This window comes from Amblyomma americanum, chromosome 4 (genome assembly GCF_052857255.1).
Source record: "Amblyomma americanum isolate KBUSLIRL-KWMA chromosome 4, ASM5285725v1, whole genome shotgun sequence".
In the NCBI taxonomy this organism is placed as follows: Eukaryota; Metazoa; Arthropoda; class Arachnida; order Ixodida; family Ixodidae; genus Amblyomma; species Amblyomma americanum.
Genome location: NC_135500.1, coordinates 206,195,992 through 206,223,242, shown reverse-complemented (window position 1 = coordinate 206,223,242; position 27,251 = coordinate 206,195,992). Strand labels below are relative to the sequence as shown.

At 44.9% G+C, this 27,251-nt stretch overlaps 2 protein-coding genes across 4 annotated transcripts; one reads left to right on the top strand and one right to left on the bottom strand.

The window, feature by feature from the left end:
• Positions 1 to 968: 968 nt before the first annotated feature.
• LOC144129169 (tubulin epsilon chain-like) lies at positions 969 to 16,866 on the top strand. 2 transcript variants are annotated; one of them, XM_077663143.1, is made up of 12 exons: positions 969 to 1,408; positions 1,502 to 1,581; positions 1,691 to 1,756; positions 2,070 to 2,185; positions 2,252 to 2,373; positions 3,874 to 3,940; positions 4,673 to 4,793; positions 4,868 to 5,019; positions 6,178 to 6,318; positions 7,868 to 8,008; positions 14,304 to 14,478; positions 15,846 to 16,866. In XM_077663143.1, the coding sequence occupies exons 1-12, from the start codon at positions 1,384 to 1,386 to the stop codon at positions 16,002 to 16,004; spliced, it is 1,365 nt and encodes a 454-aa protein (XP_077519269.1). In that variant the 5' UTR covers positions 969 to 1,383; the 3' UTR covers positions 16,005 to 16,866. The 2 variants fall into 2 exon arrangements, with proteins under 2 accessions (XP_077519269.1, XP_077519270.1); XM_077663144.1 differs by lacking the exon at positions 969 to 1,408 and having other exon boundaries at positions 1,521 to 1,581; positions 2,074 to 2,185.
• LOC144129170 (coiled-coil domain-containing protein 43-like) lies at positions 16,857 to 27,251 on the bottom strand. 2 transcript variants are annotated; one of them, XM_077663145.1, is made up of 5 exons: positions 27,034 to 27,251; positions 26,832 to 26,931; positions 26,581 to 26,725; positions 26,014 to 26,099; positions 16,857 to 21,272 (listed from the first exon to the last, which is right to left on the bottom strand). In XM_077663145.1, the coding sequence occupies exons 1-5, from the start codon at positions 27,196 to 27,198 to the stop codon at positions 21,085 to 21,087; spliced, it is 684 nt and encodes a 227-aa protein (XP_077519271.1). In that variant the 5' UTR covers positions 27,199 to 27,251; the 3' UTR covers positions 16,857 to 21,084. The 2 variants fall into 2 exon arrangements, with proteins under 2 accessions (XP_077519271.1, XP_077519272.1); XM_077663146.1 differs by having other exon boundaries at positions 26,835 to 26,931; positions 27,034 to 27,249.

Sequence of the window (27,251 nt, the reverse complement as noted above, 5' to 3'; positions counted from 1 at the left end):
AGATGGAGGAAAAGCAGTGAGTTAGGAAAGTTTTCAGATACCTGTATATAAAGAATGTTGACACGAAATGGAGAAAGCGAACTAGAAAATTGACAAGCAAATATCTGGACAGCAGTAAGGGGGCAAATCAGCAATTATCGGTTAAGAAAAAGGTTAAAGAAACAGAGAGAGCTTTGTGGAAAACAGGGATGCTGACGAAATCGGCACTGGCAACATACCGCGGACCTTTAAACAGGAAATTGTCAAAGAAAATATCTATGATAATTGTAGGGGAAGCTTGTTTGAGGCCAGGACTGGAGTTTTGCGGACTAAGACGTATAGAGTCAGGTACCACGAGATAGACACTTTGTGCATTGCGTGCGGAGAGGAGGAAACGGCTGAACACTTGATACTTTTCTGTAAAGGGCTTCACCCTACAGTGGAAAGCAGCGGGGCTGACTTACCCAAGGCATTGGGGTTTAGGGATAGTGAAGGGAAAGTGGATTTTAAGATGGTAGAAGTAACCAAGCGAAGGTTATACGATTGGTGGCTAAAAGCAAGACAGGAGTAAAATTTCACACAAGATCCCGCCGCGGTGGCTCAGTGGTGAGGGCGCTCGACTACTGATCCGGAGTTCCTGGGTTCGAACCCGACCGCGGCGGCTGCGTTTTTATGGAGGAAAAACGCTAAGGCGCCCGTGTGCTGTGCGATGTCAGTGCACGTTAAAGATCCCCAGGTGGTCGAAATTATTCCAGAGCCCTCCACTACGGCACCTCTTCTTCCTTTCTTCTTTCACTCCCTCCTTTATTCCTTCCCTTACGGCGCGGTTCAGGTGTCCAACGATATATGAGACAGATACTGCGCCATTTTCTTTCCTCCAAAAACCAATTATTATTATTATTAGACATGGCTAGGTGGCTTGAGCCACCGCCCGATTTAAAGGGTTCAGCCGTATTCATCCATCATCCATCCATCCAAACTGCAAGTTGGCAGTGCAAGTAACATCGCTGCTGCAAATCAGCCGAGCAAACGAGTTGCCGGGATGTTGGCTGCATCGAGCAGCTGTCAGCGGTGGTGTGGTGGTCTGGCGTCAACGATGAGTGAACGTGCTCGATGCTATTGTGAATGGTGAATGGCATCATTCTGTTTTGTTGTGAATGGTCGCGTGGCATTCCTCGTAGACTCTTTTGGACTTGGCGGTTTTTTGCCTGACGATAGCTTGAAGAAATGCTCCGTGTAACGAGCACTCGTTTCAAGTACATTTCAGCCGTTATTCATTTGCGTCCTGCACCGCCTTCACACTCCGCTGATGCAGCGGTCACTATCATAGTTGGCGGAGAAAGATGAGGTCATAGCTAGTAAAAGATTCGTCGCTACAGTGGCACAGCAGGGCACAACAACAGCATGACACAGTCCATAGTTTTGCAAGGTGAGTTTTCCTGTGAACGGTTAATTCGTTCACAGCGCTGTGCTTTATTTTTTTGTTGTTTGTGGAATGACTAAACCGCTGCCTTGCTTCCAGTTGGTCAATGCGGGAACCAGGTCGGATGTCGCTTCTGGGACCTTGTCTTGCGAGAACACATGTTGCTCGAAGATGTCTCTGTAAGGGCAACCACTTTCACGCCTCTCGGTTTCATGCCTGATCTCAGATTCCATACCTCTCACTTCTGATGTCTGATCTTTGGCTTCACGTCTTGAACGCGTTTTTCAGGCGACCGACAATGCCGTTTGGAATTTTTTCCGGATGGCAGAAAATGGAAAGGAGTTTAGAGCCAGAGTAAGTTGGAGAAATATCCACTCGCGCCATGCAACCTTTCCCTTCAATGCGTTCTATTTGTGGCCAAGGTAGGCTGGCTAAGAGCAGTGTGCAGCGTAAACCACGGACCCGTTCTTCGAATATTTCTTGATGTCCTGCTGCTGTATAACACTGAACCTCAGCGTGGCTTCTGCCCAAATCGAGTTGTTTGGTTGTGCATTGGCTTGCTAGTGGCTCTGGTGTCCCTGACTGTTCGACATGGCAACTGGCAAGCACATTGCCTGGCAGCAAGGCTGTATGTACTCAGAACACATTTTTTTTATTTATTACAAAGGCAGTTATGGTTGACATGGAGGAAGGGGTGATCAATTCGATCCTGCGCACACCATTGGGAAAGATGCTGAGCAACCATCAGTTTGTGACGGACGTCTCAGGCTCTGGGAATAATTGGTGAGAAGCATCACACCTGACTTGCATGCGCACTTCTGATCGGCTGCCTTTCGTGTCTTTGTGCAGGGCTGTTGGCTTCCACGAGTATGGCAGGAAATACCTAGACAAGATTGCTGAACGCATCCGGAAGGAAGCTGAGCATTGTAGCTGCCTGCAGACTTTTTTTCTGCTTCACTCCTTGGGTGGTGGTAGGTATCCTTTATGCACCTTTTTTTCACTTGTTAGAATGGACAGTTGTGAACCATGGCAAGTGTGAGCAGTCTGCAACCTGTTATGCACTGCACTTTCGCAGATTTTTCTTCCGCCAGATGTTGCATTTGTAATGGTACAAGGTACTGATTCTTTCTCCTAAAATAAGTGTTTGTTTGCACTCTGCTTTTAAGCAGAATTTTTGAGTCTGAAGAAGATGGAACAGTCATTATTTCATAGTGGTCTCAGATTAAAGGTGAAGATTTTTACAACTTAATATGCAAAGTGCAATCTCTTACTGTCCATTATGCAAGGATTATCTAGGACCTTCACTGTCAAACTCAGATTAATGAATTTGGGTCCAGAGGTTAGCAGAAAAAAGATTGCAATCAGTGACAAAGCTGCTCAATAGGGCCGATCTATAAACTTTGTTCGTACAAAGAGAAATAGTGCACCTCAAATTTCTTTATGAGCTTTATGATGAAAGCTTAAAGCTGGATTCAGAATTGTATTTATGGCCTCCTGGGCGAGTATCAGCCCATGTAAATCATCATCATGCCATTCAGCCATACACACCAAGAGTTGACACATCCATATTTTCATATCTCATTCCAACTATTTTTTTGTGGAACAGTCTTGATGCCGAGATGTTCACTGGGTGCCAATCAGCTGAAACTTATGAACAGATGTTTTATACAGTTGTCATGTAATGTCTGTGTCATTTCCCACTGTATAACCGCCTGCAAGGGCCAACAGAAAGCTATTACTGCAAAGTTTGGAAGTTCCCTCTCCTGCATTTTTTTTTGCACTTCTGCCATGGCTTCCCCCTGTTAGGTACAGATGACATTATTAGCCTTTTCTATGCAAAGACTGTTATGAGCAAAAGTAAGACACCCCTGCAAGCATGTGCAGAACTGCATTGGCACACCAACGACCACCGCTGCACCTCATGTCGAGCTTGCAGCGTGCATGTGCATCCTATATGATTCGCCAATGTGATCACTTCTTCCGTTAAAACCTTGCTCTATCTATTGCCGATAACCGCACAACCCATTGTTTTGTTTGTGGAAATAGCCTCCATGTGTCCAGCACAGCTTGGTGGTAGAGCAGCAGCATGACACAAGTAGTTCCACTGTTTTAGTGCCAAATTGAGGCTGGAAACAAAGGCACGCTTCAGGTGACTCAAATACTACTGCCATGTCATCCGTCCGCACTTCTGAGTAGTGCTGGACATGCAGTGGCTGTTGAGCACAAGTGACAGCTTGTAGGTATCACTGGTTGATAGTGCAACATGCTCATTGGAGGGGGTAGCACACCAGCGCGTTAAGTGGTTTGCTGATGCCGTTTTGGCATATGCTCACAGGGACCTCTCCCTTTTGTTCACAATTAATATTGTTTCTGATGCTAATGCTGGTTTTAGATTGTTGCTGTCAGCTGTTCCTTAGTGCACCCAATTTCCTAGCTGAAAATTTTTTCCATAATTGCAATTACCTTTCCAGGAACCGGATCTGGCTTGGGAACTGCAGTTCTTGAAATGTTGAATGAAGAATTTCCTAAAGTCTTCAGGTATAATATAAAATAGTAACGTGTACATAAAGGATGTTCCGGCTGTTATGCTGTTAGGTCTTAAATGAAAAGCATCAGCTTGTCCCTGCATGAAAAGACTTTGCAGCTGCTAGTAACAACACTTGAGTACATGGCCTTAGATGTTTGTGGCACAGCTTAGCAGTGAGCCTGGTGTTCATCAAAACATGCTTGCACATTAGAGTCCGTAGGAATGATTATTACTAACAATGCACGAACCTTATTCTTGAGTGTTGTTACTATGACTAGCAACATCTTTACAGGTGCCCACAAAAGTTTTCGGAACGCCGAAACCACGAAAAACATCACTTTCCTCGCTGACTAGAAGTGCAATCAGGCACTGAGGGGTGCATTGCACTACTTGCGCTCAGAACTACAAAGCACGCACTTCATTTCATGACTGCATGCTTAGGCTGCCCACTAATTAGGCTTTGTTGCAATTTTCATGTTCCAAAAACTTTTGTGGGCACCTGTACAGTACAAAGGGATATGTTACAAGAAAATTTTTTTTGCAACCCTGCAGTAGTGCAAAAAATTTAAGAACTTATTGCGCATGAAGTTGTTGTTGACAAAGCCTTGTTGCGTATGACCATGCAGTTGAAGCACATTAAGTGTGAAGAACCTATTATTGCTGCATGGTTTCACTTGTTCCCTTTTTTTTGTATGCAGTTTCATGCAACATGTGTACACATTGATATGTTTCCAATACTCTAGGTTTGCCATGCCAGTGTTCCCGTCTGCGATGGATGATGTTGTGACTTCACCTTACAACACTGTGTTTGCCCTTGAAAAGATCACCAAGTTTGCTGATTTTGCCTGTCCGGTCGAAAACGAGGTGAGGCAGGCAACATAAGAAAGGTTTCCGGATTGATGTGCACGCATTACATCCTATGCTGGTGTTTTTTGCAGGCTCTGATTGATATCTGCAATCGCATCATCAAAGTTAAAGCCAGCACAAAGCAGTCTATTACGAGTAACATGGGCAGTGTGTTGGGACAGAAGGCCAGGCCTTTTGACCAGATGAACAACATTGTGGCCAATCTGTTGCTCCATCTCACCAGGTACCCTCATCTGTCCCAACCTGTCCAAACCAATCATTAATTTAACCCTGCCACATTGGGAAGTTTGCTCACAATCCAGTGGGCAAGTAGTGATGACATCACAAGGTCATGTGACATAGGTGACCCTCCTACCACCTAGCTTGCGTCTGTGGGAATTTTTCACTCATGGCCTACAACACCGACAACTACGCCGGCTTTTATGCAACACGAGGCCATTAATGCTCTCACATTAAAATATATAGATCTGTCTTGTAAAGCCCCTTTAAAACTCAAGGCTATTTTTTTTTTTTTTTCAGGAACCCTGCAGTGCTGGCATAGTGCATTTTTGCCAAGTGTGTAAAACCTCTGCAAACTTTGACGTTTTGTGCCAACATGCACTATGCTTTCAGACGTGAAAGGTGCTTTTACTCGAGTAAATGTATTGAAGCTTTATAAGCGGCACCTTTTACTCTTGGCTACATTGGAAACTCAATGACAAGGATAGATGAAACACCCAAAGTTTAGGGCACTACACTCGGGGACAGCTTTCTGCGGCACTGCAGCCAAATCTAGAAGGCAGAAATTTGTTTGCTGCCTTGCTTCAGCCTTAAAGGGCAGTAAAAATTAAAACTGCTTTGTTGACATATTTTCAATATGCATAACAAGGTACTGCCAGCTGAGAGTAATGTTATCATTGTTGCCCCCTTTTTTTTCTTTGCAGCTTTTGCACGTGCACTCGAGGAGCACACAAACACACACACAGGAAACACACGTGCACACGCTGGTTTCCTGGAGCATTGTGAAGGAACTCGGGGTCTCTCAAGCCATTATTTCATATATAGGAAACCTGCTTGGTGCCGCATGCGCTCTCTTCCAAGGGCTTCTCCTTCCTGGCTTCTGATTGAAGTGCACTTCTACATCTCGGCCATTAAAAGCGTCAGAGGGGGCATTTGAACTGAGGGGGCATTTGAAGAACTGAACAAAAAGAAAAGAACGCTCGTTTATAGGCCGGACTACTTAGGACAGTGACCCGTGCTTAACCTTGGCTGCGGTGCCACAGAAAGTTAGCTCCAAATATAGGTCATTATATAATGACGCAGTTCTGAAAGGATATTTTACTGCTGTGGCCAGTATTTTTTTCTTGTTATAGCGTCACAATGACAGTGCGTGCATTTGCAGCTCGGCACGTTTTTCGGGAATGCTGAACATGGACATGAACGAGATCTGCACTAACCTGGTCCCCCATCCCAAGTTGCACTACTTGGTGTCCAGCATCACGCCGCTGTACTCACTCTTGGACGTCAGCCTGCCTCCTCGGAGGTGTGCCCCAGTTTCCTTTATTTGGCACCACAGCTCTTTAAATGCACATTAGAGCTGGAGTCTGGGCTTCCCACGTGCAAGCAGTTAAGTAAAAATCTAGCTCAAATCAAAACTCAAGGTGTATGTGTTGTCGCTGCACGTTTTTTGCAAAACAACATTTTAAGACTCGGGCATCATGAAAAAGTTCTGCAAGACAAGAGCTGCTCATCTTGCAGCTTCCATCTTGTATTCTTCCCAGCTCACTGTGCAGTGTTGTTATATCACTTTTATGGTTTCACTTACACTTAGCCACTCCTGACAAACGAACTGCCTTCATATCATGTCACATAATTTTGTAGATACTGGGGGCTTTCGATGAATACGCCCACTGCATCTTGGAACACTTCCTTCATCACTGCTTCCCTCATCAGAAGACTGCTGACAAGTCCCTCCCCATCTCTTCAATTTGGCTGATGTGGGCGGTTGTAGAAAAGACCCGCTTTCTTCCCGTTGGTTCTGTTGCATGGTAAACATCAGCTAAGAGCACCACGATCACTATCGATGGACCGCTGAACTTTTTTCGAGTCTTATCGGATCCCCAGTGTGCTCCAGTGCACAGAATAACTGCAGTATTCCCAATGCTAAATTTTTCTGCTGCAAAATGACGCTTGTAAGAAATTGTTCTTGGATATTTCTTGTTGGGCCACAATGTTAGCTTTGGCTCTTCCTTGCAGCTATTCTGGATAAGTCCAGTTTTCATTTCCTGTAAACGGCCATGTTAGCATGCCATCTTGCATTCTTAGCTGGTAACCGTGATGAACCTTGTAAGGGCCAGTACTCGTTGAGGCATTATGTGCAGTGTTCAGGCAGCTCTCAACGTCCTTTATACCAATCCTTATGTGGAGGATCTTGAATAGCGGCCGTAATGCATGGCAGTGCAGTTAAGTTTACTTGTTCCATTTGGCTATTAGCTCTTTGGTTAGCTAATTTCAGTACATATGTTATACCATTTTCCTCACAAATGGCCTTAAAATTATCCGCATGTAGCATGGCCCACGATCCGAAATCTAGCACTCTGGAAGGCCAGACTTAGTGCCAAACGCTGTAAACATTGAATCAGACTTATGAATTTAGTCATTGTCCGCAGTCACTAAGACCCATTGATTTCTTCTTGAACTGTGTAAAGACACTTCAGTTTAAATATACTGTGTATGCTCTTATTAGAATTGCAGCAGCAATCTCAAATGGCTGAACTGTCTCAGTAATCAAGTTTCTACTGTACTTGCCGCCATTTTGATGCCATTACTTTAATTGCTTTTTTTGGGTGATTACCTGGCACGGGATAATACTATAATGATTTTGTTTTTGCTTTTCCAATTCATTGTCATTGGTTGAAATGCCTCTGCATGACTTAAACATGAAAGGCACACCTGCTTAGGCAGATGAAGTTTCAAGATAATTTTTTATCGATCACACCTGCCTAGTACCCTGTGGTCAGTGCTTGTGCTCGTTTGTAGCTGCACACAGATCATTATACAGCTGCGGTTGGGGTGCATTTTCTTACGTGCAGGCTGGATCAGATGTTCACTGATGCTTTCAGCCCACATCACCAGCTGGTGAACTGTGACGTCAAAGGGGGAACCATGCTTTCCTGTGCCCTGCTTGCCAGGGGAAAGGTCTGCATGGCCGACATGCGCAGGAACCTGGACAGGCAAGGTCCTTTTCCACCTTTCCTTTATAAAAAATGCCTTTGTAATTGTAAAGCTTTCGAGAAAGAAGTCGTTAAGATGGAAAAAATGAATAAAAACACTCGTGAGTGACCCTTAATTATGCAGTGGAAGTTATTACAACTGATAAAGAAACCTCAAAGGTAGGTATTGCTGGTGGCAGAATGTTTGCCTCTGCATTTTTGAAGCGCTTGTGAATGTTTACTGCACTTTGTTTATCCTTTGTCACATGGAAGCCACTGGTTTGAACAATGGCACTGTATGCTACCACTGCTGGCAGGAGTCTATAGGTCTGAAGGCACAAGCTATTCCACATGCTTGTACTTGTGTAAAAATAGTTCCAATTGTGATGTTTCAAAAAGCTAGTGTACATTGAGTATTCGTAGTGTGGGAAAGAAAAAGCACTCTTCCAATCTACTGGAAATGCGCATGTGCTCACACATGAAAAACAAGCACAAAGACCATTATCTGGGTTGGGTGGAAACAGAAGAGTGTTACATGGCACGGGACTGTGGCAGTTCACTGAAGAAAGTATTTACCATAACTCTTTAACCATACCGCTTGGGAAAGTTTCCACAGGCGAGATGCTCAGGGCTGCTCAAAGCATAGAAGGTTTGCCGAGTGCCAGCGATAGTGGAAACAGAAGAGTGTTACATGGCACGGGACTGTGGCAGCTCACTGAAGAAAGTATTTACCATAACTCTTTAACCATACCGCTTGGGAAAGTTTCTGTTGTGTCTGCGCTTCATTTATTGCACAACTAAGAACATGGTACAATACTGACACACAACATTGAAGCCATGCCGCCGGCACCACCACACACACACACAGCGTCAATACACACCATGCAGCTTGTGTCCACAGTTGCCAACACACGCATGGTACGCCGCTGCTTTTGGCACACAACACTTCCTCCCTTGTAATTTTTTTTTTTTTTACAAGTCCAGTTTCGATAGTGCCCCGCCGCGGTGGCTCAGTGGTTAGGGCGCTCGACTACTGATCCGGAGTTCCCGGGTTCGAACCCGACCGCGGCGGCTGCGTTTTTATGGAGGAAAAACGCTAAGGCGCCCGTGTGCTGTGCGATGTCAGTGCACGTTAAAGATCCCCAGGTGGTCGAAATTATTCCGGAGCCCTCCACTACGGCACCTCCTTCTTCCTTTCTTCTTTCACTCCCTCCTTTATCCCTTCCCTTACGGCGCGGTTCAGGTGTCCAACGATATATGAGACAGATACTGCGCCATTTCCTTTCCACCAAAAACCAATTATTATTATTATTATTATTATTTCGATGGTGGTCGACGTACCCTCACTGGGCGACCTGTGGTAGGATCAGGGAGGCTCACGGGAACTGCTACCCGAGGAGTGTTAAGTTTGTCTTCTGGTGCACTCACACATGGATCACGTCGAGGTGATGCAGATTTGTTTTCATCTGGAACACAAGCAGGTGATGTCTCGTTGTCCGGGGAGGTTTGCATACTGGGTAGGAATTCAGGTTCCGGATCCAGATGGCGTTTGTCGTCGGTGTAGCCTTTGCGCAGTTGATCAGTGTGACGTTTCCAGGTTGTTCCCCCAACTTCCACTTCATATGATAGAGGCCCTGTTCTGGTTGCGATTGTTCCGGGCACCCATTTACTTGTACCCCTATAGGAGCGCACAGAAACTTCTTCCCCCTCAGAAAAGGAGCGCTGAGGCTTACTTGGTTGAGATGACCCTTGTTTCTCATACGTACGTCCACCGGGTTGTGGGCGTAATAGTGCCAGTCGAGTGCGTAGCTCGCGCCCGAGATAAAGGTTTGCTGGTGTCTCACCAGTAGCACAGTGGGGTGTCGTACGGTATGCCAAAAGGAAGTTTGTCAACTTCTTGATGATGGATCCCTCTCCTTTCATGGCCTTCATACTGTGCTTGAAGGACTGCACGAACCTTTCTGCGAGACCGTTCGTCGCCGGGTGATATGGCGCGCTAAATGTGTGTCGCACACCATTCTGCATGAGAAAGGTCCGAAGCTCTTCCGATGTGAATTGAGGACCATTGTCCGTGACAATGCGTTCTGGAATGCCATGAGATGCAAACATAACGCGCAGTGCATCCACGGTGCACTCTGCCGTAGTTGAACTCATCACATGTATTTCAGGCCATTTTGAGAATGAGTCAACAGCGATAAGAAACATTTTGCCCAGGAATGGCCCTGCAAAGTCTAAATGAACTCGGCGCCATGGTCCACTCGGCACTTCCCACGGGTGCAGAGAGACCTTTGGTGGCATGTTGCTCTCTCTGGAGCACCCTGCACATTTCTTAGTGATGGCTTCGATATCGGTGTCAACAGATGGCCACCACACAAACGAACGTGCAAGCGCTTTCATTTTCACAGTGCCTTGATGTCCAGAGTGCAGGTCGTTGAGGACTGTTTCTCGCAATACAGCTGGAATGACAGTTCTTATGCCCCAAACAATGATGCCGTGGTGTAAAGAGAGTTCATCCTACGCCTGTAGAATGGAAGGATTTCGTTGTCTCGTTTGCACGAGTCCCACCCGTTCAAAACATGGTAGCGGGCTCTCGATAGCAGACGGTCACGCTCTGTGGCTTGTCTGACTTGATGAGCTGTTACAGGTAGTTGCTCCATTTGGTTCAGGTAGAAAAGTTCAGCTTCATCTGGTTTATCTTCAGGACTGTCTGGAAGAGGAAGGCGTGACAATGTATCTGCATTGGCATTATCCGATGACTTGCGGTACTGTATCTCGTAGTCGAGCCCAGCTAGAAACAAGGCATAACGTTGAATGCGTGCAGCTTGCATCGCAGGAACACTGCTGGTTGGGCCAAAGATATGTGTCAGAGGCTGATGATCTGTGATCAGCTTGAAGTGTCTTCCATACAGGTATGCATAGAACTTTTGTATACCCCAGACAATGGCTAGTGCTTCTTTATCTATCTGAGAGTACTGCTTTTCCGAAGCCTTCAAGGTTCGAGATGCAAATGCGATGGGTCTTTCACTCCCATTAGGCATTTTGTGCGAAAGGACTGCTCCGAGTCCGTGGGGGCCAGCATCACATGCTAGACGTACTTCCAGGTTCGGGTTGTAGTACACAAGGACAGTTTCTGAGGCTATAATCTTCTTTGCTTGCTGAAATGCCACCTCACATTCTTTTGTCCACTTCCATGGTGATGATTTCTCCAGAAGTGCATGCAGTGGTCTGAGAAGATTAGCACTGTCTGGAATAAACTTCCCGTAATAGTTCACAAGGCCAAGGAATGACCTCAACTCAGACGTGGACTTGGGTGTAGGGGCACGTATCACTGCCTTGATCTTGTCCTCTGTCTTGTGTAACCCGGTTCCATCGAGCTTGTAACCACAGTATGTTACGGAGTCTTCAAAGAACGAACATTTCTGGAGGTTAGCTCTGAGCCCATACTCTTGCAGTCTTCTGAGCACTAGCTCTAGGTTCTTGAGATGAGAATCTTCTGACTCACCAGTGACAAGAATGTCATCTTGAGTAGCATGGCACATTGGGATTCCCTGCAGGATTTGATCTATTGCTCTCTGCCACACAGCTGGCGCAGAAGAGATGCCAAAAATCATTCTGTTGTACTGATACAGCCCTTTTTCTGTGTTGATGGTCAAGAGCGGCTTGGACTCATCGTCTACTTCCATTTGTAGGTAGGCTTGTCTCAGATCTATCTTTGAAAACTTCTGTCCTCCTGCTAACTTTGCAAAGATGTCCTCAATGCGGGGTAAGGGATACTGGTCCACCACCAAGTGAGGGTTGATTGTGGTTTTGAAGTCTCCACATATGCGGACAGTTCCATTTGCTTTCACTACAGGCACTATGGGCGTGGCCCAGTCACTGTGATTCACTTTTGTCAGGATGCCGACTGCTTCCAACCGTTCAAGCTCAGTGTTCACTTTCTCCTTCAAGGCATAGGGCACCTGTCGTGGCCTGCAGAACTTCGGTTGCACACCACTTTGAAGACGCAGTTTCAGTTTGATGTGCTTGAGTTTTCCAATGCTATCATTGAAGACGTCCCTGTGTTCTGCGAGGATCTTGTTCAGTTGATCTGCATGTGGCCCCAGTTGGTTGTCGATCCTCAATACACTGCTCAGCTCGAGAAGGTTGAAACGATTAATCCAATCTCTTCCAAAGAGCGGAGGTCCTGGAGTGTCGACTACAAAGAACTGCACGCGTTGCGTTGACTTCCCAAACGTGACATTGGCTGTTGCCACACCGTTAGGGCTGAAGGCTTGACCAGTCAGCGTCTTGAACCGTACTGAAGTTCCCTCCAGAGGCAGATGAGAGAGATGCGCTTCGTACGTGGTTCTTGGCACAAGAGAATACTTGGATCCAGTGTCCATCTCCATTTCCAATGTGTACCCTTCGATCTGTGGCTTCAGCCAGATCGGACTGCTTTTGTTCCCATCGTCGACATGTGCCAGAAGTTCAAATGCATCACTGTCTTGTTCAATGGCATGCACTTGACTTTTTGAAGCCTGCCTATTCTTGTAAGTAAGGCTTGACCGGCGTGGTGCTCTATTGGCGTCGCTCGACTTGCTTTTACACGCGGTACTAATGTGGCCAACTTTATTGCACTTGTGGCAAACACTTGTGAGAAACTTGCATTTCGACGGTGGATGCCCCTTGCGGTCACACCTATAACATCGTCGTGCTTCCTTCTCGACATGAGCCACGGAAGCCGGCACTTCTTCCCTGCTTTTGAATTCGGCGATGTCCTTCACAGCAAGTTCATGTGCTACTGCTTCTTCAAGGGTGTGCTCTAGCGTAACATTTTTTGCGGTTAGCAATCTCTGCTGGACTTGCACGTAGCGAAGACCGCACACAAATTTATCCCGCAGTGCCTGGTCCAAAAATGACCCAAAGTTGCAGTTCTGTGAAAGCCGCCGCAGTTCTGCCATATATTCGTTAGCAGACTCGCCCTCTCTCTGAAGTCTCTTGTAGAACCGATGTCGCTCAGACATTTCAAGAGGCACAGGTGAAAAGTAGTCTCGCAGGTACTTTTTAATGTCTGCGTACGTTTTCTCTGAGGGTTTGTTCGGCGTGGTCAGCTTGCGAAGGATAGCGTAAGTTTTCGCTCCCATGCTTGTAATTATAGCCGCTACCTTCTTCTCTTCCGGTAAGCTGTTGAGCGCGAAGTATTCGTCCGCCCTTTCTATATACGACGACCAGTCTTCAACAGTGTCATCGAAACTGTCGAGCTTACCGATTAGCGCTGCTTGAGCCGCCATTGTTCTCCCACCCAGCGTAGGGCTCGCAGAGTTAGGCCTGACACTTCGTGTTTGTCAATGCTCTTCTTGCGGCTGCCAGTTACTGTCGCTTGATGTGGTGATCTTCAGGCCGTTCTTGGAGCGTTCTTGATCCGGTCCTCGTCGCCATTTGTTGTGTCTGCGCTTCATTTATTGCACAACTAAGAACATGGTACAATACTGACACACAACATTGAAGCCATGCCGCCGGCACCACCACACACACACACAGCGTCAATACACACCATGCAGCTTGTGTCCACAGTTGCCAACACATGCATGGTACGCCGCTGCTTTTGGCACACAACAGTTTCCACAGGCGAGATGCTCATGGCTGCTCAAAGCATAGAAGGTTTGATGAGTGCCAGCGATAGCATACCACATGGAGCTCATAGGTGGCACGTCTGGAAACTGACTGCGAAAGACTCCAAAATTCTAGTCTGAAGTTTTGTCGCTGGGATTACCAAATAACTGTGCTACTTATGGGATACCAAGGAAAAATCATATTTGGCCTGTATCAATACGTGACTGTATTTTATTTGCAAAAATACCACTCTCACTCAAAAATGAGCTCTTATTAGCCAGAAAAGACCAGCAAATGAAATGCGGGTGTCGCTATCATTGGCCGATTTCACAAGTAAAGTGTGTGCATCTGCATCATCACTGATTTTCGGGCACTGATCCCGAAGGCTATGCTAAATCGCCATCCGTCTTAGAATGGTGGTCACGGAGTCTTTTTTGATGTAGACTTCGCGATTTGAATCAAGTGGCGGGAAAATTTTTAATGCTCTCAGTAATAAATGCGTCTTTTGATGCTGGGCAAATACCGACACACCCATGGTATCTATAGAATCTATTGTTACAACACAAGTTGGTCCATTTAATGCTCTTCATAATTCATGTTTACAATGTTCTTTTGTCTGGTTGGTTGTTCTCCTATTTCTTTTTTTTCTTGTGGTTACGGCTGTCTGTTCTTATAAACTGCCTGTGTGTTGCCTTTTTCATATTGTGCTTTGGTGTGTTTGCAGAGTGCAAGAAGGCCTCAAGTTTGTTTATTGGAACCAAAGTGGCTGGAAGACAGGCCTGTGCTCCACGCCACCAGTGCAGCATCCGTATGCCTTGCTGACGCTTTCCAACACCAGCTCCTTCCATCACGTCCTGTCCAGACTCAGGCTGGATTTCCTTAAGCTGTATAATCGCAAGGCAAGTATCGTGAGATTCGAAAAACCGTGCTTTGGTGCCGGTCAGAAGTGAAAGATTGAAAAAATTTCTTTACGATTATCCTTCCTTGCTCATGCAGTGACTAGCGTAGCAGTTGCATGTGTTTTGTCATCCTGGACCTTGTTAATCTCTTTTCACCCATTCTGATCCCTTCTTTCATCAGCATAGCCAACTAGGGCGCTAGTAGTTCAGCCTATAAGATGCATCGATCAGTCACATGATCTACGAGAAGTGTGTCTGCATGGATGCACCCGTTGCGCCCCACAAACCTCGCGCTGCTCCTTTGACCTTCCTCCTCATTCTCTTACAAGAAACGTTTGTTGATCCCACGAACCTCTTTTCCCCCGGTCTAACCTCCTCCTTCTTTGGAGCATTTTCACTCTCCATGTCTCTTACAGGCAACGATGACAATGCCGTGAAACCCAGGGATTGAGCTTTTAAGAGCTGCACTACAAAAACTGAAAGCACATTTGAGCAATGCAAGATGTGCCTCAGCATTATACGTGCAGGGGGGCTGTATGTGATTCCTCTCCGCTCAATATGTGACCGCAGATGGTCGCATACCGAGCAGCTGTAGCCAAAAAGGTTGCATCAGGACTCCATAGGGAATGTGTTTGTTGTCCGCTTCTGCCATTGCAGTCTGTGTGGCAAAACATTGGGTCGCATGGCTCTGCTGTGCAACATTTTTGCTGTAAACAAAAGAAAAAAAACATCTGTGAGGTCAGCATAATGTCCCTGTCTGCATCTAGAAGTGAAAAGTGCAGAGGAAACTACCCCCGTGCTAAAAGGGAAGTGTTACCGGATTTTATATTTGTTCGTGTTCTGTTTCGTTGCTTCTCTATTTTGTGCACCTCAGGGCACAGAGCATTAACTCCACATGATGTGCTTTGCTGTGAGAACAGCATTAAAAGAAAGTCAGCCATGCTTCAAGCTGTTTGCACATGCTTAGAAACGTTAATGCCTTGTGGCAGGAATTGGTACCATGAAAGAGGGGTGAAGATGATTCTTCGAAGGTTGAACGACTTTAAACAGGGGCGAAGAGGGAATTGAGCCTCAGTCTGTTGATCAACGCTTCGACTCTGTGACTTATTTTCACCCAGACGAAGAGAAGTCTCCTAGTCGAAACATTAGTCGGCAGACTGAGGCTTCTCTCTCTACCCTTGTTCATGCTTGCACACAGCTGTGTGACGGCAGTTGCCTGTCCAGGCACTAGGTGTCACCACTTGTGTGTGCGTGGCTGCGAGCTGTCTGCTACACCATTGCGCTGCGTCGGTCGGCAGTAGAGTTTCCCTCCCGTACACCCCTTGCTCCACCCTATGATCCACTGTGTCATTTTGTTTCGTCTGCAGGCACATATGCACCATTTCCTCCAGGTGCCTCACATGGAGGAGTCCCACTTCCGAGAGGCCCTGTCTAGTCTGGCCGACCTGTCGGCAGACTACCGACTTATGGAGGTCACAGATTTCAGCAAGCTCACTCTTTCACGGATCAAGGTCTTGAATTGCTAAGGCAAAGGGGACTGTGTAATGCTAGTGTATTATGACTTTACATTGCCATCAGTGTGAGAGTGCCAGGTGGTTTATATCCTCACCGTGCCTATTTTGCAACGTGCTGTGCTGTGTCAAGGAAGAGCTCGCTGAAAAGGGTGCTGGGCCATTTCAATGCATGCATGTGTCAGTGCCAACAGTGCCAGCAGTGCATTTTATAAAATTTCTCATAATGTGGGCTCTGTGCAGGAATTTTTCTTTCTGCTCAAAAGTAATCAGAACTGTGCTGCTTGTCCCATTTAAGAGGGGGCCGAGGAATTTCACCGGACTGCAATGTCATGATCAAAAGACAAAAGCTTGATATGCACGATTGTGAGCCTTTTGTGAAAAGTGCGCAACCATCTGCTTGAGTAGTGCCATTTTGGCTAGAGAAATTACAAGCGTTACTACATATCTCTCCTCAATGGCTTGCATCAAGGATGTGTTCATCTGACCAGGCACGACTGCTATGGCAATCTTTATCAAATGACATCTTTGGGCATTTGTGCCAATGTGTTCAGCACCTTTATACTGCATTTGCCCGATTGTGATATTCTTACTGCCGTGATCAAGCATTTTATATCTGCCATTTTGTGTACACATTGTTTAATGAGCATAACTTTTTGAGCCTTTACAGTTTCAGCCATTTGTACAGTATTTATTTCACCTCAGTTTTTGAGGAGTGATGCAACACTATTTTTATGTACTATTTTTTATTTTTACTGAGTGTCAGGGTTGTGCTAGCAGAGTCAAGTCTCTGTAAGGCTTGTCTGTACCCTTGCAGTGTTTTAAGCGTGGTTTTATTTAGCAGTAATTTGTAATAAAAGTCTGCTGTCACAACCTGAAAAGATTTTTTTATTTGTGGCATCCACAGAATCTCGCTGTAAGCATGCACAATTTTCGGTAACATTTATTGAACCAGGGGCAGATGACATGCAGAACAACGGGCAGCAGAGTACCAACATCAGCTTATCGTACAGAAATGTGTTCCTCGAACGAGTTATCACAACTTGCTACATAGCAATGGCTCAGATTTTAAGGTATAAAGTTTTCGTGCTTTTTGCCAGCCAGAAAAAATTGCTGGAAGAGAAAAAAATCACAACTGAACAGATGAAAAAGTACATCTCTTCCAGCAAGAGCACTGTGAGCACAAGTTGAAACTTGTGAAAGACACAGCTGATTTAAATGTTATGAAGTATAGCATGATCCAATTAACAGGCACAGATGATTTTGGAGATTCTTTGTGTGTGTGTTTCTGAGGAACAACTTAGTAACAAAGAGGTCAGTATTAGCTTAAGAAAACACTGTCAGTACTGTAGTGGCTCATCCACAATTCTCTGGCAGGTAGCCTCTTCACAACTGGGGCTACATGTTTGCTAGACTACATCCAAAGCAAGTTCCTTGCCAACATGAAAAACACTCCTGCCATGCTACCGGCATAGCAGCCTAATACACGCTGGTTTTAGTGCTACGAAGGTGGCTTTCTATCTTCCTAGTCTTCTCGCAGCCTATCCAGTCCAGTGTCTCACATTGCCACTCACTAGAATGAGCATGCACCTGGAGATGGGTAAATGGCCATATGCTGAACTTTATTCAAGGTACAGCATATGCACAAATCAAGAAACAAATGCTCCTGGGATCATTAATTATGCAAACATGCCCCAATTAAAATCTTGTCAGAGTGCCATGCCAGCTCACTACACATGTAGACTGGACTGAGTATACAATCGATGTCGCGTGCACTGTACACCTTGAATGAAATATTGACATGGTAAAGGAAAAGACAAAACAGACCTAGCAGGAGACCAAAGATGACTGGCTTGTTCGCAGGAAAGTGTGCACATTCACATTTTTCTTTTTAGCTATACTCCAGAAAAGCCATAAAACAAAGACCAAGTAAGGGACTTATGTACTAGCATACAGCTAGCCAAAGTTCTCTGTATTTGTGCGCTATATATTTAGCTGTTATGTGACACAACCCAATTTTTTGTTTTCTACTTTCTTTTTTCGGTATGGAGAGCACTATCTGCTACCACAAAAAGCCACTGTGAAAGCTTATCCTTTGTGGAAGCTGCATACAGAGTGAACGTTTGTCAAAGCAATGTTCAAGGTCAACACAATCAGACAGCTTGAAAATGCAATGAACAATGAATAAAGTACACGTAAGCAAGGTTGCTGTTAAACAAAGCATATGAAGGCCTTAGGGCATGCAAAACGATCACCAGCAATGGGAGGAGACAGGTTTCAAAATACTCATCTGGACTATTGCTACTATTGCAGTGTAACGGCACCCACCAAGATCCACAAAAGAATTGAAACATTCAATGACTAGCAACACTTCCTATACATTCAACTCTAGTAGCATTCAGAAACATATTAAGCTTCAATAGTTGTCTCAAGAGGTGTTCAAAGATGGCAGTGGCCTTGTTTCATCTCGAATGATTACTACGCAGTCCACAAATTTCTTCAAATGGCTTCACTTCAGACGCACACATGCATTGAAACTGTCTTCATGCCACTTTTCGCTTCTGGCCAGTATTCACTTTTCTGGCAGCTTTTACAATGCCAACAGCACAGTGAGGACAGCGTTTGGAGGTTTGTAAAAGCTTTTTGAAGAGACCATGTAGTAATCTTCCAAAACAGTGCCTGTGGTTTGCGGAATGCACTGCCATGCCTCATGGCTTCAGCCATATCATAGGAAATAAAGCACCGCCCTAGGCCAGTTTTAAAGTGTAGCGCGTTCAAATTCGTAAGTTAGCAAACGAATTAATGAAAAAATTTGCAGTTGTATGAGCACTAATGCCGGACTAGACTGCCACAGGAATGCATTTAAAGCTGCAAGATGGGGACTACATTGACTATCACTGAAGGCAACAACTGCATATATCCTTCCAACTACGCCGCCGTGTATCAACAGTAGGCCAGTAAAAACATAACACAACCTAAATGCTCTAAATTTTGCACTAGTACTTTCTCTTCTTCTTTGCGGCCATGTTTACACTGCATGCTTTTAAAGACATGGGTGCTTTTTCCTGTAGGCCGACCAAAGCCTAAGAAAATAGCTATGCTGTCAGAGCTCCACAGATGCGATAGATGCCGAAAGCCATGAATATGGACATAAATGCATTCCTGCACCGAGAAACGAAAAAACTTGTGTGAGAACACACACTTTGTCAATGAATGCATGCATTGTTTGTGGTGTAGGCTGCAGCAGGAAACAGTTGCAAGAGGATGAAAATCCTGCACCTGACTTTATTCTCCAATGCTTGTAATTCTGGCAGTCAGAAAAGTAAAAATTTCAACAATTTCCCCCGAGTAACTCCTGAAAATCCTGCACAGACTGCTCAATACAGCCTGCCCCTACAATGCCACCCCAAGGAAAAAAATCCACTGAGGCATTGCAGACTGGCTATGTAATTCCACAAAAACTTAAATTATCGTAAATCCAGATGATTAAAGATGATTAAAAGTGAGTGGAGAGGGCCTTCTTATAAACTGCAAAGACTTCAAATTTTGTGAAAGCCCATTCATTTAGATGTTTCCAGGCCTCATTATGAGTCTGCTCTTTTTTGAACTATTCCTTCCAGCCTGCTTTGATTGCCCAGATGAAAGTAGCCCAAATACCATGCTTCAAAGGCATAGCCACTTCACATTCTCCACATTGCAGATAACCGCTGCTCCATGGCTCATAGGTTCATTCGAAAAGCAGCAGGCCTGTAGCACAGTTTTAGTGTGCTTAGTTTTGACCAAGAGACAGTTTTCATTTTAAAAAAAATCATCAAAAATAGAAAAATAAATCTCCCAAAAGCACCACGATTGTTGTCGCACACACGGCAAAACATTTTAGGTTGGAATCATTGTCTTACATACCAAAAACTGCAAGCTCTACCTTTTTTATTAATAAACTGCTGGTGACCAGCAAAGCAATTATTGCTGAAAGCTGTCCAGTCCTAACATGCACCACCTTCCATCAGAGACAACACTGTGTGCACAGTCCACTACCAATCCATTCAGGAATACCATGAGATTGATGTTAAATTATACAACATAAGAGTTTTGTTGCAGTTTCCACACTGTCATGATGACTGAAAGCTCCAACTCCATCTCTGTGACCAAAAGCTGAATTTCGCTCAAGCAATATGACCTTTTTTTTATCTTCACACATTATCTTACAGAATTATTCTAGCCACACGAATGTAGTGCAAGACATAGAAGTATTATTTGGAAGGTGTTTTACACTGGAACAAAAATCACACACACCTGAAAGGGCAGGCCTCCTCAAACAGCTAAGGCTATCTCCATTCCAAGCAAGAGCTGCCACTTGTTCTCTAGCAGGAAATGTCAAACAACGCAGAGGGGTTCGCAAACTCAAGGCGAAGCAATTTTTTCCAGCTTCAACGGCAAGATATCAAATGATAACAGCACAATCCGAAAAGTTGAAGCTGGATAGCTGTAGAGAGACCGAGACTTGTCAGTGCTGTGTTTACAGCAGATTTTGCTGTCTTACTAATCCAAGCCCCAACAGGTGACTGTCACGCTCTTAGTGTTCCTCAGGGGTCTCTGCACACTGGCACTTGAAGATAGGCGAGAAACAACACACATACTATCGGCATGAAGACAGAAATGTAAACTCAGGCTGACACTGGCAACCCACGTGCCTAAATACACAGCAGTTTAGGAACTGGCAACGGTCATAATCACAAGCACAAGTGACCGAGTTCTGTGCATCAAGTCGCTGGCATTTAATGGCAACTTCAATTCAATCCGTTTCAGCAAAGCGTTAGCTGCCACAAGCTCCTCTTGCTTTATTCGCAACGAAATGAGCAGAGGGGCACAGTATGGCAATCATTAGCAATGAGAATACAGCTGCTTATAATCTGAGCGGGGCTGCACACACTTTGTGGACCCAGCCCATCGCGTGTCATTCAAGTGGCTGCAGTCCCCAGTGTGCCTGCGTTAACATCTTTTCTGCATGCACCGATGGGAAGTTCCTAGTGTCTGTTCAACACACGGTCCACAAGGAAGGGAGGGAGTCACAAGGATATGCAGGGCAGTGACAATGCTACCGACGCCGCTCGCCCTTCTGGGTGCGCTTGCGCTCTTTTTCTTTACGGTCCTGTGCTTGCTGCTTCTGCTTCTCACGGTTAAGCTTGTCCTGGGCCTTCTTGCGCTCGTGCTCCTGCTTGCTCTGCTCTCGTTTCTCTTTTTCAGCCTGTGCCACGTGCTCAGCATTTGTGTTCCGAGCAAGAACTGCAGCGTTACATGTGGGTGGGGTCAAGTAAAAACAAGTGGTTTCTGCATTCAAACACCACAGTTAAAAAAAGATGTAGAAAGAGTGCTGCAGTGCATGCTTGAATGCTGAAACACATTTTTTGCATTCTCTTGAGCTAACACCTAGCTGCTGAGTACTGTAAGGCACACGCAGGTAATGTCATTAGTAAATTGTACTGGGAACACAAGCTTCACAAGAGATGAGTAATCGGCACCATGTTGGCACATTTAACACAGCACAGCCAAATGGTTGTGTCCCTAGTCACACTTGATATTTAAGAACCTCCTCCCCTACACGGCTGAAATGTCTCGCATACGTTTTGAGGCATATTTAAGACCTGTTTTCTCAGAAACTACTGCACATAGCTCATTTGGGTTTGTTTAATTTTATTCCCCAAACTTACTCCTTTTAACTCACTAGAAATACTATTTTTCAGCAGTTACAGTCGAACCACGCTACAATAATTGCCGCTTCAACGAATCAGATTCCCCGTCAGCTAGCCACAGAAATCAATGCATGATAGTTCTCGCCACAACGAATTATCTTTTCAGGTGCCTTTCCGCTTCAATGACTCTTGTTCAGTGGAGATGGGCTTAACATTTATTTTACAACAAAACAAGCATAACATTACCCGTCCATACGTTCATAGCGTTTAATTTCACCAAAAACGCTTGCTGGAATCAATGTGTGCCCCATAGTGCATCGAGTGCGAATGGGTGGCACCATTCGCTATAGTCCGTCATATCGGATGTCGACCTCGATGAAGCAATAATTGAAGGGGCCCGCCACAACGCCGCCTCGTCCGAAGATGAGAGCGATGTGCAAGATGCACAAGCCCTGCCGTCTGCACTGCATGTGATGGACGCATTTGACACCATTCGTGCTTTCATTGGTGTGCATGACGACGACCAGTGTTGGCGGTAACGCGCTACAAGTAACGGCGTTACCGGTAACGCATTTCTTTTTCCGGTAACTTAATAACGTACTGGTTACCATTTGGGAACTGTGACGGGTAACATACTTACGTTAACATTTTTCGGTAACGTGAGGTGTCACGTTAGACAGGACGGTAGCAACCGTCCTGTCTTCGCCCTTCTTCGTCCAGTCCATATGCTACGTTTTTGTTTATAAATATGTCACGTTACTAGTTACTTTTTGTTCCAGTTGTCCCCCGCTCCGCCCCCTTTTTTTAGAAAAAAACGCAGAGAAACTAAATTGATGCTGCAAATAAACAAACAGGTGCCCCCAGCGACCTCTGTTGTGACTTGCATGCATGCCAGAAAACACCTGCTAAAAAAAAGACAGGATACCCATAAAGCGCGTAACACGTGCACAAACACATATTCACAACTTGCCTTCACCTACCTCCCCTTCCCAAACCACTTACACACACAACTCTCTACAGAATGGAAGCATGCCGAGCATTTTTGAACCTGACATTTTTGAGAATTACTGCAAATTTGTTGAGAGTTCAGCATTGTTTTTATTGTGAAGTTAGAATTGATGATGAAGTGTCATTTGGTGTTTAATGTCACATTCAGAAAATGGCTTCACCATGTGCCAAAAATTTAGAATCCATCCATACATATAACTAACTCTACAGGCAACTTTAGGCCACTATAACATTGCTAAGATCCTGCACATTTATGCAAATTATTCTCGTTAAATCAGGATTTCGCGTAAAATTGTTGATTGGGCTAGAAGTTTTATGTGAAATATGAGCTTTATGAAATTCTTTTCGTGAGTTCTTAAGGCGTAGACGCACCAACTAAAATTTATGGCTATGGAGTAACGGCAAAGTAACATGTGGTACTTTTTTTTGGCAACGGTAATGACAACGCGTTACATTTTTTGTAGGTAATGTAGGGGCGTAACGCGTTCCTTTTTTCTTAGCGTAACGATTAACGTATTTAGTTACTTTTTTCGGCAACGCCTATAACACTGACGACGACATCGCGATGCAGTTGTTGGCCGAGTGTGAAACTCGCACCACGACGCTTATGTCCACTAAAAGAACGCAAGCCAAGATGACCGAATTTTTTGGAAATAAATGATAATTCTGAAGAGTGCAGTCAGACCTTAGTTTTTTGGGCTGATTCCGCTTCAACGAAATTTTTCGCACACCCTGTGAATATCGTTGTAGCGGGGTTCGACTGCATATCCTTTTAATGATTTTTTTTTCTGGAACCACATGTTTTCTGCAGGCTGGAACTCTTATAGAAAAAGCTACACAGCAGACATGTACCATTTAGTTCTGTACCTTTGAATCTCTGTGTTGACAAAACTGGAAAAAATCAGCTTTCTGCTTCATCTTGTTTTTCTAATAGAGGGTCAAATGTAACAAAACATAACATTTTGATATTAAAGGTTGAAGACTTAACATATTCACATCAAGTTTTGGCCCAAAATGACATGCACTGAAACATCTGTTTATGAGCTCCAAATTATGTAGTCAGTACAAGTGCCAATTTTATGCCTCTTTGCCCGTAGTAGCTTCCCCATATGAACGCCTTTGTGATCTTCCTTCATCTCTTCAAGTGAAATACTTTTGGCAACAGTTCACCTCACGCAACCCTTAATCAATGTAACGCATAAATGAAATTCCAAATGCCTTCAGGGCATTTGCTCTGGCCATTCTGCCATCACTGAATGTGATATCTGCATCTCAGGCGGAAATTTGGAGGCGTACATTATAAGTAGGGGTTGGACTTTTCGGTTTTTTATTTTTTAAAAATTCAGCGGACTTTTTTCGGTGTTTATTTCAGAACGCAAGTTTCGGTTTTGGCAAATATTATTTTCAACTGATGAATTACTGACTTTTTGCGGTGATTTAACGTGGCAATCCTGTGTGCTCAGAAGTCATTTCGAGTCTATCTCAGCGTATTTGCCAGTAATTAACGTGCAAAAGGTAGTAGCTGGAGCTATGTATGTAGAAGGAATTGCTATCGCCATTAAAAAAGTAAGGCAAGTCAAATGAGATAGCTGGCAGACAAAACCACAAGTGTAAGTTTACTTTTAAAACTAGGCTCGCATGTTATTATTGGGTTCTCACACTGGGTTGAGCAAGAAGACAGGGCATCACATAGTCTGTGTGTGTACGGCAGCGATGGAATTGCCACTCAATTGTCATGGTGGCCAGAACATGAGGCTTTTTCGCGACGCCCATGCATGGTTTCGTGCCGCTGCCCTACATGCAGTTGATAAACATGTTTAACCAATGAACTGCTCTGAGCGTGCGATGAAACAGTGCTCAGCTAGCAAGTGACGAGGAAGTGGTGGTTCCCGGTCTACAGAGGCGTGTAAGCTAGAGAAGCAATATCTCAAGTTGCACAACTGAGCTGCTTATCCAATGGTATCACTGTTGCACCACGCCTGGCTTCCCTACTAAGTTCATTTTCGCCTTTAACGGAGTGTGACTTGTACTCAGCGGTCAGGTATCTATGCCTTGCACTCCAAGAATGCTGACCTTTTTCGGTTAAAACCGAACTTTGAAAACTGAACTCAGCGTACTTTGATCGGCTTTTTTCGGTTCAAAAACAAAAAGTCCAACCGCTGATTACAAGAAAGGCATTCTTTGGTGCGCACCCAGAGACGAAATTTTGTATTTATCACCTCTCCCTCTATCCTTTCTTACTGTCCCCTCACCACTTTCATTTCACTTCTTAAAACTACCTGCTATCCTTTATTTCCGCTGCCCCAGCTCAGCTGCCGCTGCCGTAGTGATGGCAGATGCCGGGGTTAGCAAAAATCTTTTACCTTCCTTTTTTGTTTTTATTTTGCATTAAACACTTACTTACTACCCATTGTGACACTTCATGGGAAGCACTGACTGAGCTGATTGCTGGGAAACGGGCTTTATGGCGCAAAGAACTGATTTGGATGTGCAAAAATGGCTCATTCATCATCTCGCTCCAGTACGCACACCATTACAGCCTGCCCTGTGCCCTTATAGGGACAGCTAAAAATTCTGTCCTGTCATGAAGGCAAATCGCTGTACACGCAATATGGAGCAAAACATAGCTCCTCATCTGAGACAGAGCATATTTTTATCAGGCAAGATACCATGATCAGTGCATCATAATTGCATTTCAATATTATTATTAAAGAAGTTGTAAACAAGTGTTGAAGGATAACTTTGAGGTCAGAGTTCCAGTGATAATACTTCGACTGCCTGCTAAGTCCGCCTCTTTTTTTTTCTAGATTGTTCAAAGGAAGCCCCCCCCCCCCTTAAAAAAAAAAGCCACAGTAACAAGTGCAGTAAAGTGAAAATTTTTTGGTGAAAATTTTGGTTATGGCACTAAAACCACACCCCCAGTGAGGTGCACCCCAGAGCTTGATGAACTGGTAGTGACTGTACTAAAATTTTGAACAGGCAAACATTCAGAGGTTACAAGCATTCAGTAGTTCATGTACTCTAATATTTTATCTAACATTTAATATATTATGCAATCAATTAATTTATGCAGGTATCAGTATGCACTGAAATACACATCTTACATGTATACACCCTGATGAAAAATGTTGCAAATTCAAGCATGTGTGCAAGCAGCGTTACTGGAAGTTACCCTACGAAGTAAAGAAGCCTGAATGGGACACACTGAAAAAATGACATATTGGCATGATATGTATGGCTGGCACATAATGTTGACTATCTGTGGGTGAATGGATGGATCTTATACGTGTAGAAATACAAACTCATCTTGAAAAACAAAAGGATACGCTTTGGAGCATAATGTTCCTTGTGAGCTGCTCCTGATGCAGCAGAGTTGGTCACTGGCTCAGCTGATGGCTTGGTAACCACATCCCTGCATGAATAATTTCGTGCCGTTAAACTACGAACCCACCACATTTTGGCGTCAACAAGGCAGACAATGCATTTCACTTGATCGTTTTTTGAGCAAAATTTGCCTTGATTCGGCTACTTTTTACAGAAGGCATGCACAACGAAACCATGTGATGCAGTTGCAAAGGCCGGCTCTAAAATTACAAGATTATAGTCGCCGGCATGCAGCCAGCAAAAACTGACTTGCGTGCACTGCACGAAAACTGTTCACTCCCTAGCCCCCAAAAACGTGGCAACACAGAAGAAAAAAAAAATGGAAGAACGCATCGCACTCATTCGCCTTTTTTTTTTTTTTTTTTCACCGGCACAAGTCAGGTTAGCTCTTCAGTAACAAATCTTGCCTTAGATCGTCACCATACCCATGGATCCGGGGAACCCATCGAGTTATCACAGTAAACCAATCTTCACTGAAAACGCAGCAATAAAAAACAGCATGAACTTACTCTTCTCCATCAGAAACTTCGCCGTACTGGGCAAGGATGGCCTGACGTAACTTTTGTTCCTCAAGAGTCAGGTTCTTCTCGGCAACCACAGACTTGGCCTGCTCCTCCATGAGACTCACTAGCTTCGCTTCGACGTTGTATTTGCCTGGGCAATTAAAAAACGCCACGCGTCCGTAAGTATCCGACCGGCGCTTCGAGTAGCCCCTACACAGACAGCTCCATCATCATGCCACATCGGGAAGCGCACATGCTACCTTGTTCATCCACCCGCACGTCACCTTCAGCGGGCCGATCGTTACACTCCGACCATTTGCTAAATATTTCGTCTTTCACGTTGCCTAGAGCGTCCTCCTGTTGACAGAGAAATGACAACATAAGACTGGAGAGCATGAAAAGCGAGATATTTTTTTCCATTGAACTATATAAAGCTCGCGCAAAGCATGCGATCCCTACGCAAACTTCCGTAAGGATGCCCTGGAGCGCCTCGGACTTCTCATCTTCCGTCTCGGTCCCTTCGAGGATGCCCGTAATGTAGCTTCCGAACACATCCGGATCTATGTTTAAGGCCCGCAACTTGTCGGCGAGCCAGAGTTCGAAATCTCCGTGGACAGCCGCCATGCTGACCGCGGACGTCTCGCTGCTCCTCCTGCCGTCTGCTACATTCGGACCGC

Excerpts from the sequence above, each read along its gene's own strand:
- LOC144129169 (XM_077663143.1), top strand. The coding sequence starts at position 1,384 with ATGACACAGTCCATAGTTTTGCAAG. Across the intron at positions 2,186-2,251 it reads TCAGGCTCTGGGAATAATTG|GGCTGTTGGCTTCCACGAGT; the intron begins GTGAGAAGCATC and ends GTCTTTGTGCAG. Across the intron at positions 4,794-4,867 it reads CCTGTCCGGTCGAAAACGAG|GCTCTGATTGATATCTGCAA; the intron begins GTGAGGCAGGCA and ends TGTTTTTTGCAG.
- LOC144129170 (XM_077663145.1), bottom strand. The coding sequence starts at position 27,198 with ATGGCGGCTGTCCACGGAGATTTCGAACTCTGGCTCGCCGACAAGTTG. Across the intron at positions 26,932-27,033 it reads GCATCCTTACGGAAGTTTGC|GAGGACGCTCTAGGCAACGT; the intron begins GTAGGGATCGCA and ends CTCTGTCAACAG. Across the intron at positions 26,726-26,831 it reads GCGGGTGGATGAACAAGGTA|GCAAATACAACGTCGAAGCG; the intron begins GCATGTGCGCTT and ends TTAATTGCCCAG.